General features: G+C 35.1%; 1 protein-coding gene across 3 annotated transcripts in view; it reads left to right on the top strand.

Moving 5' to 3' along the window:
• The window catches only part of LOC150098310 (U11/U12 small nuclear ribonucleoprotein 25 kDa protein), a 44,812-nt gene extending 25,305 nt beyond the window's left edge, over positions 1–19,507 (top strand). For all 3 annotated transcript variants that reach the window (XM_090405480.1, XM_090405482.1, XM_090405481.1), the window contains exons 3-4: positions 3,448–3,845; positions 19,020–19,507. In XM_090405480.1, the coding sequence (XP_090261606.1) occupies positions 3,459–3,845; positions 19,020–19,184 (552 nt within the window). In that variant the 5' untranslated portion in view covers positions 3,448–3,458 and the 3' untranslated portion in view covers positions 19,185–19,507. The remainder of the gene's footprint in view (positions 1–3,447; positions 3,846–19,019) is intronic.
• The last annotated feature ends 596 nt before the right edge of the window (positions 19,508–20,103 follow it).

The following is a 20,103-nucleotide window of genomic DNA, read 5'->3' as shown; positions in this document are numbered from 1 at the left end:
CTAAATAGTGATCACTTCCAATTTCAAATCCTCTGTATACTCAGAACCAAACATTAGAATCTCAATGTCATGCTATGAGAGATGCTATTCAATACGCTACAGTTATATGGAGTCAATGGGGCATTATATCAAGCAATACTTAGCCTTTATTTAGACAATAGAAATTTTAGACGATAGAAATATAAGATCTGATAATGTTGGAGTCTTGACAAGTAACAGACTGATTTGGATGAAAATTGTAGATAAGAAGTTAGTAATGATGTAAATTTTTCATGTAGTACTATCATATCCAGTACACTCCTTGAATGTATATATCAGGAATTTGATGATGATGGGAATTTCAGGACTTTGCAATGAGAAACATTAATTTTGGCTTGCAGGTTGACAGAGTTTATTTTTTGCTGTAGAGTCGGCGTAATCAATTAATTGTTGGAAATAAGAATGGTTTAAAAAAATCTGTTTCAAGTGCATAATCTCCATGTTTAAATCTTCAGAGGCTGTTGTGTATATGTATAGGGATCCCACACGTCCCGTAAAATGCAGGATCGTCCCATTGTCCCGAGAAAACTCTTCGGGACAGCGTTTTGTCCTGTATTTTAAAGTTCAAGGCTGAATAACAAAATTGATGAGTTACATTTTCTATTCTATTACAAACATTGCTCTTCGTCATTACAGGTAACTGTAATGATGAAGAGCGATGTAGACGCATTGTTATTTTCTCAAGGCGAGTGATGGCAACACTGCAACAATAATAAGTTCGTTAGAACAGTGTGCATATGCATTGACATTTTTGCATGTTCCATGATATTGGCTCAGCTTTAAATAGCATGGAACGGTCTGCTTGGCCCATGCTATTTTAGAAGCTTGCTCCGAGAGAAACAGGTTGGTGATTGCAGAGTATTAATTACTGTACGGCTGCTGTTAAAATGTATGGTTTTTCAATTCTCCTGTGGCCTTGTTGAACGTTGAAAATGCCGAAAGCGAAGTGTGATTATACAGATGCTTTAAAAACTCAATTTCCGTTTTTTAAAAAAATTACTAAATTTGGCGAGACAGATAAAGTGCAGTGTACAGTTTGTGTTGACTTGTTTAGCGTCGAGCATGGCGGAAAGTCCAACATTACCCAGCACATTGCTACAAAAAGACATAAATCCGCATCTCGAGCTAGTACAAGTACAAAAGTCAGTGATTTCGTTATAAGTGTCCCGTATTTTTTTCCCAATGTATCTGGGATCCCTTATATATGTATGCATTGATTAACTGTATAAGTGCAACCGATTTTTTTTTTTTTTTTTTTTAATATAACAGTGTAATGATGAAGCTTTTGGGGATAATGCCTTAAACTGGTCAATGACAGTTGAGTATCTCAAAAGGTTTAAGGATGGTTGAAACTCGACTGAAGATGATCCTTTCTTTGGATGACCATTGACATCCTGCACCCACAATTTGGTAGCTTGTGTTTGCGAAAAGGTCATCAACAACTGGTGAATTATGTTCACGATCTAGCTTGTGAAACAGGAATCTGTAGATGATTGTATAGGAAGCTGTAGAGGATTGACCAGTACATATATTTGGTTCTAATGTATTTTTGTCTGTAAATTGTGCATACTTCTTATCTAGTTTGCTTGTTTTGTGGGATGAAGTATACCAAATTTTCTAGGAGAGTGCCCACCCTGTTGCCTGCATATGAGACTAACTCACCTTCAGGTGAAAAAGAACTAAGTTTAATGTTTCTGATATTCAAAACTTAATGTTTTGAATATCAGATTCAACACTTTCCTTGATAAATAAATAAAAAATAAAAACTTATAAAGATTATTCACATCTTATATGAGATTCAAACCTAGGTCTTTCTAACTAGATGGCATCATCATTGTGACTGGGCTGTGGTGGCTTAGGCGTTAATAATGGCAAGTACCTGCTAGAGTTCTGCTTGACATGTGGACTGATCATTACTAATGCCATGTTCCAGTAGAAAAATGTACAGAAATTCAAATTCACATTACATAAAACCAGGAAGCCTTATAAACTACATTACTGTCAATAGTAATGTCAGATTGATCTCAGATACAAAAGTATGCATAGTATTTGAAATTGAAATGACTACTGTGTAAATGTCGAACAGAACATAAATGAATATCTTACCGAATCAAAAATTATATACTAAAGTTTTGGAAAGAATCAAATTTCAGTTTCTACATCTTAGATGCATATCATAGGCTCAGATATATAAATGCTATTGATAACTGTTGCCCCAAGTTTGGTGACAAAGTAACAAAATCTGAAGCTTGTAAACATTATGCACTTGACTAAATTCATACTTGGTCTAGAAAGCAAGTGGTGAAATTGTATAAAAATTAAAATATGACAGTCAGAAAATCAAGAGAGTAATGTTCGCTATTTAAATTACATTGATAATGAAAAGTATGATAAAAGTATCAAGGGAAAAAACTGTCTGAAAACATATGTAGATGGTGTAAATATAACCTTATACACATCAATTCACTGCTTATACTTAACTTGCAAATCTGAATTGAAAGATACATAGGAAGATGATTTGATATTAAAGACAGGATAATAGTGTAAGAAAGAGTTATGTTACTTCTTTGTTGAAAAAATTAACAATTATTAATGTGGATAAATATTTGTTATCCATTTTTTTTTTTATTAAATAATTGCTATTTGAAATTTTTTGCAAAAGTGATTTATTAAAAGACAAACTGTGAAAGTAGATGGAGAAACATAACATTCACTACATTCTCATTATAGAAATGGATTACACATTTTAGCTACTTAGGCACAATTGTTAGTGATAATGACAGATTGAATATGGAAAAAGATAATAATGCACGTTAGGCATTGTGGGATTTGAATACATTTGTGTGGAACAAGTGAAAAATCAGTCAAAAGACCAAACTAGCCATATACATGTTCAAGCCAACATTCATATGGAATTGATTTGGGTTAGAAATAAAAGTGATTCAAAGATGAACACAGATATGAGAGTTCTAAGGAGAATTAGGTGAGTGAATAGATTCATCAGTAATATCAATAACTTGTTCAAAATGAAGATATCAGCATAATGTGCAGTGTTTTAAGATTTTTCTTTTCCTTACATATTCCATTCTGTAGCACTTTCAAAGCACCATTCTTGTTCATTGCATACTGTTTAATTATTTGTCAAGGTTGAAAGAAAACTGTTCTGTGTGAAAGTTGAAATGTTAATTTAATTATTGGTCATAATTTTAAAACTTTTGATGTCCTTAAATCCTTCTAATATCCAGTTTTGAAACCATATGCATACTTATCAAATTGTTTAAACATTTTAGAACACTTACTTAGTTTATAAAAAAAAATAAAATAAAATATGGCTTTATATCTTTTTTTAATTTTGCTGATAAGCAAAATATTGAATCTAGATTATTGCAACTCTTCTTTCTTTTTCAGAACCTTTCACAATGTCTTCTAATCAGAGTGATGAAAATGCTGCACCGCATTTAAAAGAAGAGGATGAGGAGGAAATAAATGAAAGTAATGGCTTTACATCCAGCTTGGATGTGAAAGATGAAGCAAATTCTCCAGAGGTGTGCTTATCACATCAGGAAGCTTTAGCTGCTGTTGATGCAGGGATTTTAGAAATTATAAACACAGACCCTCTGTTGAGTTATCTTCCTCCTGATGTTACATTAGAAGAACTCAATTCATTAGTATCACTGGAACATGGAAGTGCTATGACAGTTGTAGTCAGAAGAGCAGATGAGGACTGTTATAGTGTTGTTGTAGGTCAGAAAGCCACAGTAAGGGATTTAAAGAAGGCAATTCAAAGACATGTTGAATTGAAACAGGTGATTGAATTATAATACAGTAGAACTCGGTTATAACGATCACGGTTACAGCAAATTCACGTTTATAACGAATAATTTTGAAGGTATATTTGAATTACATTTGATTTAATGCATGTATTTCATGTTTATTAGGAATTCGTTTCACGGGAATAACGAACGAATAATACACGTTAGTCATTCCTTTATTGACATTTCGTATGTACGCATTTTCTGGTTGTGGAAAAATGTCGGGAGTCAAACGGAAAATTTTATTGGTTTCCGAAAAAGTAGAAATTATACGGGAGGTGGAAAGTGGCCAGTCAAATCTGACAGTAGCAAAGAAGTATGGTTTACCCCCATCTACAATATCAACAATTTGGAAGAATCGCGAGTTGACTCTGAAAGCTTTTGAAAACAATTTATCGAAGTGTAAAAAACTTAAAAAGAGTAATAAAAGTGACTTCACGAGGCACTTCTTTCGTGGTTTATTAAAGTACAAAGAACTGCTGGCTTACCTATTAGTGGACCAATTTTGAAAGTTCAAGCCAAAAAATTTGCTGTTCAACTTGGTTATAGCGATTTTAAATGCAACAATAGGTGGATTGATCACTTTAAGAACAGAAACAATATTGTCTATGCAAAAGTAAGTGGTGAGGCATTGTCCATTGACAAAAACGTTGTTTCTGACTGGATCAAGAATGTATGGCCGGACATCAAACGAAGGTATGGATACAACAACATTTATAATGCAGACGAAGCAGAGTTTTTTTATAATTTAATGCCCAATAAAACTTTTCAATTTAAAAACGAAAAGTGCATTGGCGGAAAACTTATCAAAAATAGACTCACAGTTTTAGTTTGTGCGAACATGACCGGTAGCGATAAAGCTTCTTGTAATTGGAAAATCGGCAAAGCCTAGATGCTTTAAACACATAAAGAAACTTCCCGTTGATTATACAGCAAATAAGAAGGCCTGGATGACATCTTCAATTTTCGAAAATGAAATTCGCAAGTGGGATAAAAATCTTCGCAGTGAAAACCAGAAAATTTTGTTATTGATAGACAACTGTCCTGCCCATCCTGTAGTGGCTAATTTAACAAATATAAAACTTGTGTTTTTGCCACCGAATGTGACATCTGTCTTGCAACCACTTGATCAAGGCGTAATTAGATGTTTTAAATCCCATTTTCGTTGTCTGTTAGTCTTGGAACTGATAGAACGCAGAGAAAAATCCACAAAAAATGCTTATGCTTATGACTCGAAGATCAGTGTACTTCACGCAATACGTTTAATGAGTGATGCTTGGAATTTGGTGTCATCGTCTACGATACAAAGCTGTTTTAAGAAAGCCAGTCTTGCAGAATACAAGTGCGAATCTGAAGATGAAGAGGATAACTTACCGTTATCAGCATGGTTAAAAGCACGAAACTTGAACAATTTTGAAACTTGCGCAGAGATTGATAATTTTATAGACATTGATAATGGCGTCGCAACTTCGGGTATACCGACAGACGCTGACATCTTAAAACAAATCTCTCATACACCAGAAGAAGATAATAGTAGTAGTAGTGACCCCAAGGAAGAAAATAGCAATGATGAGAAAATCGTTACCTGGTGTGAAGCAGAAAGTGCTTTACATATTTTAACAAGATTTATAGAATCGTGATGTGTAAGTTCAGATGACACATTCAAGCATCTTAGTGGTATAAGGAACAATTTCAAACGTATGAAATATGTATCTTGTGCAAAGCAAAGCACGCTTGATGATTTTTTATGTAAAAATGTGAAATTTTAAAAATAAATTTTTGTTCTTTATATGTGTGTATGCACATGCTGTATTTATGTTACCCAATATACCTATGCTGAGAAAAATCTGAAAACATTTTTAATTCGCTCAAATTATGACCTTCTTGGATATAACGAATAACGGTTATTATGAACAAATATATGCGGTCCCGTGGAATTTGTTATAACCGAGTTCTACTGTATTTTGTTTCTGGATATTTTATCTTGAAAATTATAAACAAAATAAGATATTTTTAATTTATCAGTATGAAACATTTTATTTTTTTTGTTTTGTTCCAAAGTGTTGTATTGTACAATTATTGATTCTTAAATACAATGAGTGATAGTTTATTCATTACATTTTCTGAAAATGAGGTTCTGTAGCTCATTTGGTGAAGCATTTTTTTTTTGTTAAAAATTTCTGGCTTTGAATCCATCTGTTAAGCAAAGAACGTTTTAGGTACTTTTCAACTGAAAGTAAATTAGCTAGTCTCATGCACTGATGGAAGTTTTCTTCCTTCAAGATAGGCATATCAGCCAAAGAATACTCCACAATCAACAAGTTTGGTGACTATGCTGCTCTATCACAAGCATTATTAGATTTCTACATCTATTAACTTTTTAAGCTACATTACTAGGCCCTTATAGGACATTGAGTCTAACTTGTTAATTGTAAGAGAAATTATTACTCTAGACAGAGCCTGTGATGTTACTTTGCCATGTAATTATCAAAGTGTATAAAAACGAGTACATGTGTTGAATGTTTATTGAAGAGGTAACATGGGTAAAAATGACAATTTAACAAGTGGAACATAGTGTGTGGTTGTGATCACAAAAAAGCAGGTACTAGTGTCAGCTAAATAGCACCTGTGGATGAATTTTATCATTACCATACATGTATCTCCAGAGAATCAGAAGACTCATCACTGGAAATCCATTATTCACACAATACCTATCATATCTCTCCTTAAACTCATTCACTGACAAACCACTTACAATTGACACCTCTGGCAACGCATTCCACTCACTCACTACCCTCCAAGCTAAAAATCTAGTCCTAACACCCTTGCTCTTACACCTAACATGCTTTTACAGTTTCCCTTGGCACAAGCTTCACCACAATACACTCTAGTAAGCTACAGCATAATTGCTTTGATTGATCCTAGAGGGACCTCTAGTGAGGGAAAGAAAGAAATGAAAAGAACATTAGTTTGGCCAGTTTTCACATATGGAAGCGAGACTTGGGTATTCAAGAAGAGAGAAAGACAACAGATAGTGACCTTTAAAATGTAGTATTACAGAAGAGCCCCTGAAAATCTCATGGACAGAGTATGTAACAAATGCAGAGGATGAAAACACAAATCTTTATTGCAGGAAATGATCCAGAGGGAGATGAGACTGGCAGGACAGAGGACACTAAAAACTTTAGAAGGAAAGATTATGGGAAGAGGATTAAGAGGCAAAAAAAGGACATGTTGTGATCATATAAAATCATGACAGGATCATGTGACTATGCTAAAACAAAAAGAAGAGCTGGCAACAGAGAGGACTGGATGGACATAGTTCTCCACCCTCATTTTGAGGAAGCTACATGAAGAAGAATAATTGAAAATACCTGTTGGATTTCTGCTCAGGACATGGACTGGTTATTACTAACACAATGCTCCAACATAAAAATGGAAAAGTCTCATTGACTATATTATTGTTGTTAGTGATGTTTCTCAGGTGCAGGACACTCGAGTGTACAGAGGATTTGAAATTGAAAGTGATTATCATTTAGTCTTGAGCAGGATCAAATTGAATTTCATATTAAAAAGAAGAACATGCGAGAAAATTTAAAAGCAAATAAAAGTTGAGAAGCTCACAGATGTGAACTGCATACGAAAATGCTCAAGCATTACTCTAGAAAAAATGAGACAGTTTCAGAAAAGAAACCAAACCTTGGAGATTCAGTGGCAAGCCCAGAATAAAACTGATTGATTCAGCCAGAGAGGCATGTGGTAAGGTTGTCTGTAAGGATAGAAAAATCAGAACTCCATGGTGGACACATTAAGTTTAAGAGGTGGTGAAGGAAAAGAAGAAAGCATATCGAAAGTTACTCGTGAATAAGTCAGCTTGTGCTCTTAGAGAAGATGTTGAAAAAGCTCAGAAATGGAAGAAAAAGTGCTGTAAAAGGAATTGCAGATAATGAAGGTGACATGAAAACTGAAGAAAAAGATATCCTCAATGTATGGAGTAACTACTTCAAAAAAATTGCCAAATGAAACAAGCATTGACAGCACAGCAGTAAAAAAACACTCAACAGGCATGCAATCAGGAATACATAATCCATACTTGAAGTAGAAAAAGCCATCAAAAGCCTGAAATGTGGAAAAGCAGCAGGAGCAGATGGTGTTCGACCAGAAATTCTCAAGTATGAGGGTATAAATGTCTTGCAGTGGCTGCACTACATAGTTCAGAGGACATGGACAGAGGGACAAATTCCAGATGATTGGAATAGAGCTCTAATAGTACCCATATATAAAACGGGTGCTTAAGGGTCAAAGCTGTATAACTGAGAGGAGACCTCCACATAGCCTTTAAAGGAATGCGGAGAACCGACCAGGGCTTCTGACCTAATGTCCAATCCTCACCTTCTCGTGGTGCACCCTGTTGGGTATCTACTTTGATACTGAACGAATGAGGATGGGCTGGCAATTTGGGATTTAGCCGACCAAATTGTATTCTTATTGGTTAAACCAAAATAAAAAAATGATGGTACAACATGACAAAATTTCATGCCGGCTGGGGCGTCGCCCGGTTAAACAAGGCCCCCGTTGTTTTCGCCAGGGAACCAGGCCGAACAGCGAAAAGTCAGCTACTGGAACAAATCTGAAAACAAACCCCAACTCAACATCACCAGAGTTAAAGATCGGTACTATCAACGTAAGAAGCCTGAATGGCAAAGAAATGGAGCTAGCTGAGGAATTAGATAAGTACCAGATCGACATAATAGGGGTGACTGAAACAAAAAAGACCAAAACTGGTGAGATCTTTCTGAGCAATAAATACAAAATGTTATATTCAGGCAATGACAATCAAGGAAAAGAAGGAGTAGCCATAGTATTCAACACAAAATACGAGGCTAATCTTCTTGAATGGCAGTCAGTCTCAAGTAGAGTAATGTGGGCAAATATGAGAATGGGGAACTGGACAATGAGACTCATTTGTGCCTATGGTCCTACAGAAGGTTCTACTAAGGTAGAAGTGGAGGAATTTTTTGAGGCTTTAGAAAAAGCAACTGACACAATGAAAAAGGAAAAGTTGGTCCTTGTTGGGGATCTAAATAGTAGAGTAGGAAATGATTGTGAGACATACAAAAATATTTTGGGAAAATTTGGAGAAAAGAGCAAAGCTAATAATAATGGCAAATATCTGTTGGATTTCTGCTCAGGACATGGACTGGTTATTACTAACACCATGTTCCAACATAAAAATGTGCACAAATTCACATGGAGAGAAGAGGCTAGGAATAAGAAAAGTCTCATTGACTATGTTATTGTTGATAGTGATGTTTTCTCCCTGGTGCAGGACACCAGAGTGTACAGAGGATTTGAAATTGGAAGTGATCACTATTTAGTCTTGAGCAGGATAAAATTGAATTTCATATTGAAAAGAATAACATGTAAGAAAGTTTTAAAGCGAATAAAAGTCGAGCAGCTCTCAGATGTGAACTGTAGACTAAAATACAGAAATATTATTGAAAAGAAAATGAAAGAGTTTGAGAACAGGAATCAAACCTTGGAGATTCAATGGCAAACTCTGAAGGAAACATTGATTGATTCTGCCAGAGAGGCATGTGGTGAGGTTGTGTGCAAGGATAAAAAAATCAGAACTCCCTGGTGGACACAGGAAGTTAAAGAGGCGGTGAAGGAAAAGAAGAAAGCATATCAAAAGTTCCTGGCAAATAAGTCAGCTTTTACTCTTACAGAATACAGAGACAAATGTAAGAAAGCTAAACAGTGTGTAAAACTAGCTAAACAAAAGTCATGGGAGGACTTTGGCAAGAATATAGAAAATAAATATCAAGAAGGTGGCAAAATATTCTGGAGGTTGTTGAAGAAGCTTAGGAATGGAGGAAAGAGTGCTGTAAAAGGAATTAGAGATGATAAAGGTGAAATGAAAACAGGAGAAAAAGATATCATTGAAGTATGGAGTAATTACTTTGAAAAACTGCTAAATGATACAAGCAGTGATGACAGCACAGTGATAAAAAACACTGACCAGGCATGCAGTCAGGAATACATATCCATACTTGAAGTAGAAAAAGCCATCAAAGGCTTGAAATGTGGAAAGGCAGCAGGAGTAGATGATATTCGACCAGAAATGCTGAAATATGGTGGTATAAGAGTCTTACAGTGGCTGCACTGCATAATTCAGAAAGCCTGGACAGAGGGACGAATTCCCGATGATTGGAGTAGAGCTCTCATAGTACCCATATATAAAAAGGGAAATAAAACTGAATGTGAGAATTACAGAGGTATTTCCCTACTGAGTGTTCCTGGCAAGATCTATGCAAGTATACTTGAGAAACGGTTGAGAAGAATTGTGGAAGAAAAGCTTGGTGAAGAACAAGCTGGATTCAGGCCAAATAGAGGCTGTCAGGATCAGATCTTCACTTTACGACAAATAGTCGAGAAAGCATGGGAATATAACAAAGATCTGTATTTAAGTTTTGTCGATTTGGAAAAGGCATATGACAAGGTGCCAAGAGAGAAGCTATTCAATACGCTGCAGTTATATGGTGTCAATGGGGCATTATATCAAGCAATACTTAGTCTTTATTTGAGTTGTGAGTCAGCAGTTAGAATTGAAGGAAGTACAGGAAGATGGTTTAATGTTAAATCTGGTGTGAGACAAGGATGTACATTATCCCCTCTGTTATTCATTATCTATATGGATCACATTATGAAGGAATGTGGTATTAAACCTGATATCAAAATTGGAGATGTTAATGTCAGCTCTTTGCTTTATGCGGATGATGTTATACTTCTAAATAAATCTGCTACAAGTCTGCAAGATTCTCTGACTAAATTGAATAGCTGTTGTAATAGATGTGGGATGAAGGTCAGCAATAAAAAGACAAAGACAATGAAAATAGGCAGAATCATTGAAATTGTCAACTGTGTTGTGAATGGAGAACCTGTGGAACTAGTAAAACATTTCAGCTACTTAGGCACAATTTTTACTGAAGATGGTAAACTAAATATAGAAATAGACAACAGAATCAGCAAAGCTGGTATCGTGGGAAGTCAATTGAATAAATTCATATGGAATAAGAAAGAAATTAGTCGGAACACTAAATTAGCTGTATACAAGACTGTGTTCAAACCAATTTTAACTTATGGATCTGAGAGCTGGGTCAGAAGTAAAACACTTGACCAAAGACTAGAGACCGCAGATATGAGAGTCCTGAGAAAGATTAGAGGCGTGAACAGATGGCATCAATGGCAATATCATATTAAAAATGAGGATATTAGGAAAGAACTTGACATTGTCAGCATCCAGGAATGCGTTAGCAGAGCTAATCTCAGATGGTATGGTCACTTAAATAGAATGGGAGAGGAAAGATTAGCAAAACAAGTGTTCTCTGCCAGGTTGGCAGGAAAACGACCCAGAGGAAGACCAAGGTATAGGTGGATTGATACGGTACAAAGTGCCTTAGACGATAGAAATATAAGATCTGATAATGTTGGTGTCTTGACAAGTAACAGACTGATTTGGAGGAAAATTGTAGATAGGAAGTTAGTAATGATGTAATTTTTTCATGTAGTACTGTCATATCCTGTACACCCCTTGAGGGTACATGGCAGGAATTTGATGATGATGATGATATAAAACGGGAATAAAACTGAATGTAAGATTACAGAGATATTTCTCTACTGAATGTTCCTGGTAAGATATATGCAAGTATACTTGAGAAATGGTTGAGAATGATTGTGGAAGAGAAGCTTGGTGAAGAACAAGCTGGATTCATGCCAGATAGAGGCTGTCGGGATCAGATTTTCACTTTACGACAAATAGTTAAGAAATCGTGGGAATATAACAAAGATCTATATTTAAGTTTTGTAGACTTGCAAAAGGCATATGACAAGGTGCCAAGAGAAAAGAAAAGCTATTGAAAACACTATGGTTATATGGCATTGGGATGTTATATCAAGCAACACTTAGTCTTTTGAATTGTAAGTCTGCAGATAGAATTGAAGGAAGTATAGGAAGATGGTTTGATGTTAAATCTGGTGTTAGACAAGGAGGATGTACATTATCCCCTATGTTCTTCATTATCTATATTGATCACTCTATATCAAAATTGGAGATGTTAATCTCAGCTCTTTATTTTATGTGGATGATGTTATACTTTTAAATAAATCCTGTACAAGTCTGCAAGATTCCCTGATGAAATTGAATAACTGTTGTGAATAAATTTGGTATGTTCATTCACGACACAGTTGAAAATATCAACTGTGTCGTGAATGGAGAACCTATAGAACAGTGGTGCTTAACCTGGTCTGTAGCGTCCTCTTGGGGTACTGTGAATTCTGAATTTGGCGGTAAGCATTATACTACTACTACTACTACTAATAATAATAATAAAAGCTCTTATTTAATCTAGCATCCCTATTTATATTGTATATTTGTCAACACTGTTCAGAATATTGTAATGTCTGGCAATACAGTTCAAATTTATTCGCTGCTTATTTTGTTGAATGTTGACATCGAAAATTATTAATTTGGCAGAATTCACCACTTTTATAAGCTTTATATGCTATTTTTCCTAATGCCTATCTAACAACTCGGGTTTGAAGATTAAATCTAGCTCGTGGTATCGTGTGGTGCCCGTCTTTGATATTGTGTAGCACTAGCGTCGACAGTGTAGCCCTTTAAAATGAGTGAAAAAAGAAAGTATCGTCAATATTCAAGTGAGTATTTAAAATAAGGAGTTATTTCATCTATAAATAACGAGCAGTTACCAATATACTTAATGTAAAAAAACTTTCTCAAACGAAGGAATGAAGCCTTCAGAAATGATTTGGGCATTTAAGAACAAAGCATACAAATAAAGCAAAAATGGATGTGAAGTACTATCGCGAATTAAAGACTAAATTTAAAAATCATCCTGGACTTAAAGGGTCAGTTGCAAAACAAAGTAACCAACAAGAGAAGGAACTTGTGTCTTACAAACTTTCAAAATTAATTGCCAAATGTGGAAAGCCATATACTATTGGCGAAACTCTCATCTTACTAGCTATAAATGAAGTTTTATATACGATGATTGGCTTAAGTAAAAGTAATATGATGTCATCAGTTCCTCTCAGCAATAGTTCAATATCAACAAGAATTGACGAGATGGCAAAGGACATTGAAAAAAACTTTGTGGTGATTTAAAAACCATAGAATTTTTTTTGGAGCTCAACTTTACGTGGCAACGAAGCTTTGTTAATTTCCTACGTGCATTATATAAATACTAATCAAGAAATTATTGAAGAGTTTGTTTGCTGAACAACTGAAAACTGACACAAAATGTTCTACAATTTTTAAGGTTGTTAAAGACTTTTTTAATGCTAAAAACATTCCTACTATTAAAGTAGTGAATAAAATAAAAGCCCAGTTATTGAATGCCCATATTTTTTGGGAAGTTTTCAATGAAAATGAAGAAGAATTTGAGTGTCTTTTGCTTCACACTGAAGTTAGATGGCTCTCAAATGGAAACTGTCTGCAACACTTTAATGATCTCTATGATACTATTTTGGAATTTCTTAAATCACGTGATGAGAACTTGTGTAATGTTCCAAAACAGGAAAAGATTGACATTGCATATCGTTCCGATATTTTTACCAAATTAAACGAGTTTAACATCAAATTGCAGGGAAGTGACATTAATCTTATTTAAGCAAAGGAAATTATAAATGCTTTTATCAGCAAATTAACATTCTACAAGCAGAGCATTGCAAGACAAGATTTTCTGCAAATCCCGCTTGAGGAAGGAGTGTCCTAAGTTCGATTCCCATTGGTGACATGAGGTGTTGAAGGATCTTCCTCAGCCATAGCCAGGTTAGCAGGTCTTGGGCGTGGACAGTAGGGTTTTACCCCAGTTTATCCTGGGGTTTTTTATCCCACAAAGCAGGCAAACCGACCTTGAGAACTCAACATTACGGACATGGGATACACCGGGGTATAGGGCTTGACCACCTTATCCTGTGAACGGTTTGTGGTCCGATGATTAACTAACCTTCGACACTGCAAGGTAGAAGAAGGATAAAGAAGATGAGATGATTTAATATTAGATACAGATTTGGATTGTTATTGTTCCCATCTTCTGACACTGAAAGAAGACTCGATGATTAGATTCAAAGACTTTGATGAGCTTAAAATACCTGACTGGGTTATAAATCCATTTCTTTCTGATACCACTTCTGTTCATCCAAATTTGAGTTAACTTAAAAAATGATTTTTAAGCACAAGTACAATTTCAGCAGCATGGGATGAAAGATTCTGGCCAACCATGCAATGCAAGTTATCCTCAGCTTTGGCAAGAAATAAAATTCTTTTCCTTCTTCATATTCGGTCAAGATAAGATTCAGTGTGATGTTGCAATTGTTAGCTCCTGTCCTGTCAGGTGGCTTCTCCCTCCAGGAGATTGACTACCATGTGTCTCCACCATGTCCTATTCTGCTCCTCTCTGCTGCATTCCTCATATGAGAGATAGGTCCAGTCTTCTATATTTTTCATCCACTCCAGTCTTTGTCTTCCTCTCTTTCTCTCAACAGTTCCTTCGAGAAGTGTCCTTTGTAGGCGGTTATGTCTCAGAATATGTCCAAAATATCTGACTTTTTCTCTTTTTAATTTCTTTCATCAGGTTCTAATAGCAATTGTTAGCTATGCAGCGAAATAGATTGCAAATAAGTGAAAGAGGAGACTTGAGACTTCTTTTGTCAACCATTGTACCTGATATTGAAAAATTAGAATGATTTCATCAGGCTCAGGGGAGCCATTAATGATTGGCTTATTAAATACACTAAGTTTACATCTTTTTTTGAGTAAAAATTAATTTGTATCAAAATAATTAATTTTTAATTAACTATGTTCAAATACAAGGTGTGGCTACTGAATAACAAGACTGTTGCAAAAATGTGGTATATTATTACAATAGTACAACTTAATTGTTATCCTCTTCAACATACCCTCTTCCTCTATACACCGATGCATATGAATTTTTCATTGTTGGAAGCAGTGCTGCAAGTCATCAGGTGTTATCTTCTTCAGTAGTACTGCCATTTTCTACTTTACCTCATCCACCGACTGAAAATGGGTGCCCTTCAATGCAGATTTCAACTTTGGAAAAAGGTAAAAGTCACATGGAGCTAAGTCCGGCAAGTAAGGTGGATGGTCCAACACTGGGATCTTCTTATCAGCCAGATACTGCTTTACAGACACTGTGGGCTGGAGTTGTCTGTTGGAGAATCCAAACATTGTTCTTCCACAGATCGGGTCTCTTCTTCCTCACTCATTCTCTCAGCTTGGCCAGAACCTCAAGCTAATAATGTCTGACCCTCTGGTACCCATTCAACCATTACCATGCCATTGATATTATAAAAAAAAAAAAAAAACGATCAACATTGCCTTCAGTTTTGACATGCTCATTCTTGCTTTTTTAATTCTCGGTGACGAGTTTTCCAGTGCATCGATTTCTCTTTGTTTCTGAATCGTACTGGAAAATCCACGTCTCATCACATGTGATGATCTTCTCCTGCAAGTCCGGCTCTGCTGTCAGCCATTCCATGATGGCAGTGCATATTTGTTTCTGGGTGTCTTTCTGCTCCTGACACAAGTTTTTGGGAACCATTTTGGCGCAGACTTTGTTCATGTTCAATTGCTATGCAAAATTTGTCGTACAATCTCTTTATCAATGTGCACTATGTCTGCTATTCTCTGAATGCTTAATCGGCTATCATTGCGGACAATTTCATTAATTTTCACGTTTTGTTCGGTTGCTGCCGTGACAGGGTGACCTGGTCATTCGTCATCTTCAACGTTTTCTTGACCTTCAGCAAAGCATTTGTGCCATTCAGACATTTGCACATGTGACATTACATTATCACCGTACACCTCCTGCAACAGTTTCAAACACTCGGTCAGTGATTTCTTCAATTTCACAAGGAATTTGAGATTAATGCGCTGCTCAAGTTTAATGTTAGACATTATTCTGGCAAAGCAGAGCCTCCGTAGCTCAGTTGGTATAGATGAAGCCCTTTGGCAGGAAAGACCTGGGTTTGATTCCAGTCCATGGTGTGAGGAACCTTTATCTGATCTCTTTCGATTAAAGGTGAGTTAGCTGGTCTCATACGGAGGTAGAGGGGGGGGGCAGGTTCCTACTGGAAACTCAAGTTTTTCATCCATCAGAACAGGCAAACCAACCCTGTGAACACATGCTGCTGCAGTCAAAAATACATACTTAATCCCTCATTAGGAGGGTTCAACCAGTCCTAAGAGGCAGTAGAGGAATGAGGGGAACCCCACATGAATAATATAAAAATTCCGGCAAAGCGTCTTCACACATTTTCTTTTTTAACTGCCTACAGACTAACTTTGAGCAACAGCGAAGAATGCTTATCTCAACTGCTTCTAGAACCTTCAAGGTCAATCACGGTGCAAGCGCATCCCACTGCTACGAGTACACGATTCACAGCGCACCTTGTCTAGTTATTTAATAGCCAGACCTCATATGTTGATGGTAATTTAGGTTTGACTAATAATATATTATAATTATCTTATTGAGTCATTAATCTAGTGTAAAATTGATCAGGTGTGCCAGGAAAAATTGGTTAAGAACCACTGCTATAGAACAAGTAAAACATTTCAGCTACTTAGGCACAATTTTTAGTGAAGATTGTAAAATAAATATGGAAATAGACAACAGAATCAACAAAACTGGTATGGTAGGAAGTCAACTGAATAAATTTATATGGAATAAGAGATAAATTAGTCAAAACACTAAATTAACTGTATACAAGACAGTATTCAAACCAATTTTAACTTATGGATCTGAGAACTGGGTTAGAAATAAAACACTTGACCAAAGTCTAAAGACCACAGATATGAGGGTTCTGAGAAATATTAGGTGAGTTAATAGATGACATCAAAGACAGTGTCATATTAAAATCGAGGATATTAGGAAAGAACTTGCCATTGTTAGCATTCAGGAATGTGTTAGCAGAGAGCTAATCTCAGGTGGTATGATCACTTAAACAGAATGAGAGAGAGGAAAGATTGGCTAAACAAGTGTTCTCTGCCAGGTTGGCAGCAAGAATACCCAGAGGAAGACCAAGATATAGGTGGATTAATACAGTGAAAAGTGCCTTAGAAGACAGAAATATAAGATCTGATAATGTTGGACTCTTGACAGATAATAACAGATTGATTTGGAGGAAAATTGTTGATAGGAAGTTAGTAATGGTGTAAGTTTTTCATGTAGTACTATCATACTATCCTGTACACCCCTTGATGGTACATGTCAGGAATTGATGATGATATTGTGTAAATGGGACATATCAAACAGTACATAATTATCATCATCAAATTTCTGACATGTGCCTTCAAAGGGTGTACAGAATATGATAGTACTACATGAAAAACTTACATCATCACTAACTTCCTGTCTACAATTTTCTTCCAAATCAGTATCCGGGGCAACACCCCAGTGGCATGAAATTCTGTCATGTTGTACCATCATTTTATATTGTGGTTTAAACCAATAAGAATACAATTTGGTTAAATCCCAAATTGCCAGCCCATCCTCGTTCATTCAGTATCCAGTAGATACCTAACAGGGTGCACCTTAAGAAGGTGAGGATTGGACATTAGATTCAGAAGCCCTGGTCAGTTTTCCATATTCCTTGAAAGGCTACGTGGATGTCTCCTCCCAGTTATACAAGCATCCCCACTCCTAGTCTATACTTGAATTGTAAGTCAGCAATTAAAATTTGGAGGTTCAGAAAAATTATGTGATGTTAATTCAAGTATGAGAAGGAAGCGTGCTATTTTTATATTCATTTATATGGATCACGTTATGAAGGATGGTGGCATTAAAACCTGCTATGAAAATTAAAGGTATTAATTTCAGTTCTTTACTTTATGCAGATGATGTTATACTCCTAAATAAACCTAGTACAAGTCTGAAGGATTCCCTAACTAAACTGAATAACTTCTGTAATAAATTTAGTGCGAAAATCAGCAATAAAAATACCAAAACTGTGAAAATAGGCAGGAACACAGAAAACTAATTGCATTCTGAATGGGGAACCTATAGAACAATTAAAATATATCAGTTGTTTATTTGAATAAATTTTTAGTGATGATAGCAAATTAAATATGGAAATGGGCAACAGAATTAGCAAAGCTGGTTCAGTTGATTAAGGAAAATCAACTGAATAAATGTATATGAAATGAGAGTGCAATAAGTGAAAACACTAAATCAGTTGTATGCACAACAGTGTTCAGACCAATTTTAACTTGTGGATCTGTGAGCTATATAAGAAATAAAAGATCTAATCACAGACTGAGAACAAAGTCATATGAAAGCTCTGAGAAAGATTAAGGAGTGAACAAATGCCATCAGTGGTAGTATCATATTAAAATGGAGATATTAGGAAGGAACCCCATGTTGTTAGCATTCAGGAGAGTGTGTGTGTGTGCATCTGTGTGTGCACATGTGCAGAGCTAACCTCTGCACAGATGGTATAGTTATTTAAACAGAATGGGATCGAGAAGGTTAACAAAACAAGTGTATTTTTGATGGGATGTCAGGAAAAAGCCCCAGGGGAAGACTAACATCTAGATGGATTGATACAGTGTTAAGTGCTTGTGCTTTAGAAGACAAAATATAAGATCTCATATTATTGGAGTCTTGACAGATTGTAGATTAATTTGGAGGAAAGTTGTTAGTAATGATGTACAGCTTACAAATAAGTGCTATCATGATATCCTGTACACCTCCTGAGGATACATGTTAGAAATTTGATTATGTTGATTTAAACTTTATATAGTTTTTGTATTTTATTTGATTTTATCATCTGGTACATTTAGGTTTATAATTCTTTCTAGATCTTTTAAATGTACAGCTGCATATAGCTTCTTTAAAATAAATAAATAAAAAATTCCAGCACATGCTGTTACATTTGTAATGTTATTTTAGAATGATTTTTCTTTTATCAAATTTGATGTCACAGAAGATAATTCTTACACAGCAGTGTATACACACTGCTGTGCATACAACTGATTTAGTTTTTTCACTTATTGCACTCTCTTTTCATATACATTTATTGAGTTGATTTTCCTATCAAATTTTTTATCTAATTAAAATATATTTTCAGACTAGGAAAGGCACTGTGAGGACAATAAGTTGGAGGTATGTATGGAAGACATATTGGTTATATTTTGATAACCAAAAGTTGTCACAAGATAATTCTCTTCTTCAGGATTATGGCATCAGAAATAACTCAGAAGTAGTATTTGTTAAAAGGCTCAAGTCTAAGTAGATGCTTTGTTAAGCTATTCCAGAAGCACTCTTTCAAAGTTCATTATGTTTTGATCATCATCAACAAATTTTAAGAAAATGTATAGGTTATTAATCTCATAAGATAATATTCAAAGTAGTAGTTATGATTTTATACTTATTTTTAATAGCATCTTTATTTGGAGTCTTGCTTAAAAAAACTCAGAAGCTTGAATATATGAAATATTTGGCTACGCTCATTTAATTGGACTTTAAAAAGTGCATTTCTTGTATATATAAAAAGAAAAAAAAATCTTGTATATGTAAATAACAAAAAAAAGAATAAATAAATCGAGTTTTGGAATACCTGTTTCCAGAAGTTTACTGAATGATAAAAAATAAATAAATAAAATAAATTGAGAAAAATTTAATGAAACAGAAAGAAAAACACACGATTTTGTTTCATTCCATTTTATGATGTGGCTGTAATACTTAAGTAAACAACATTATTTCAGGATTAGTTTGCATTATAATAGTAATTTCTCAAGATAGTTTGGTAGCTTGTTTATAGTGAGTATGCTCACTATAACAAGCATCTTTTTTTACTTCTCTCTCTCTAGATGAATTTTCCTTAAAATTTCACTTAAGAGTTGATGTATATAGTGTGTATGACATTCTCACAATAAACTCACATATGGTTACTTAAATAAAGAGCCAATAGGCTTCGCTTTGGCAATGTAACATTATTTAAATTAAGAAGATATTAAATCCCACATTATTTCAAAGATCGGAATTAAAGAGTTTCATGCCGAATATTGTAAATTATAAAAGTTTTGGTGGATTGTAGCATAAGCTAAAGTACATAGTTCAACACTAGGGCAACTCATTGCAAAGGTGGGTAAAGTTCTGATCACTATTCTTAGTATTTTCCATAATGTAAAACACAACTCCTAGGAGATGTA

This window comes from Typopeltis vanoorti, chromosome 15 (genome assembly GCF_054136105.1).
Source record: "Typopeltis vanoorti isolate ZY-2024b chromosome 15, IOZ_Tvanoo_1.0, whole genome shotgun sequence".
Lineage (NCBI taxonomy): Eukaryota > Metazoa > Arthropoda > Arachnida > Uropygi > Thelyphonidae > Typopeltis > Typopeltis vanoorti.
This window is presented reverse-complemented; position numbering and strand designations above follow the sequence as displayed.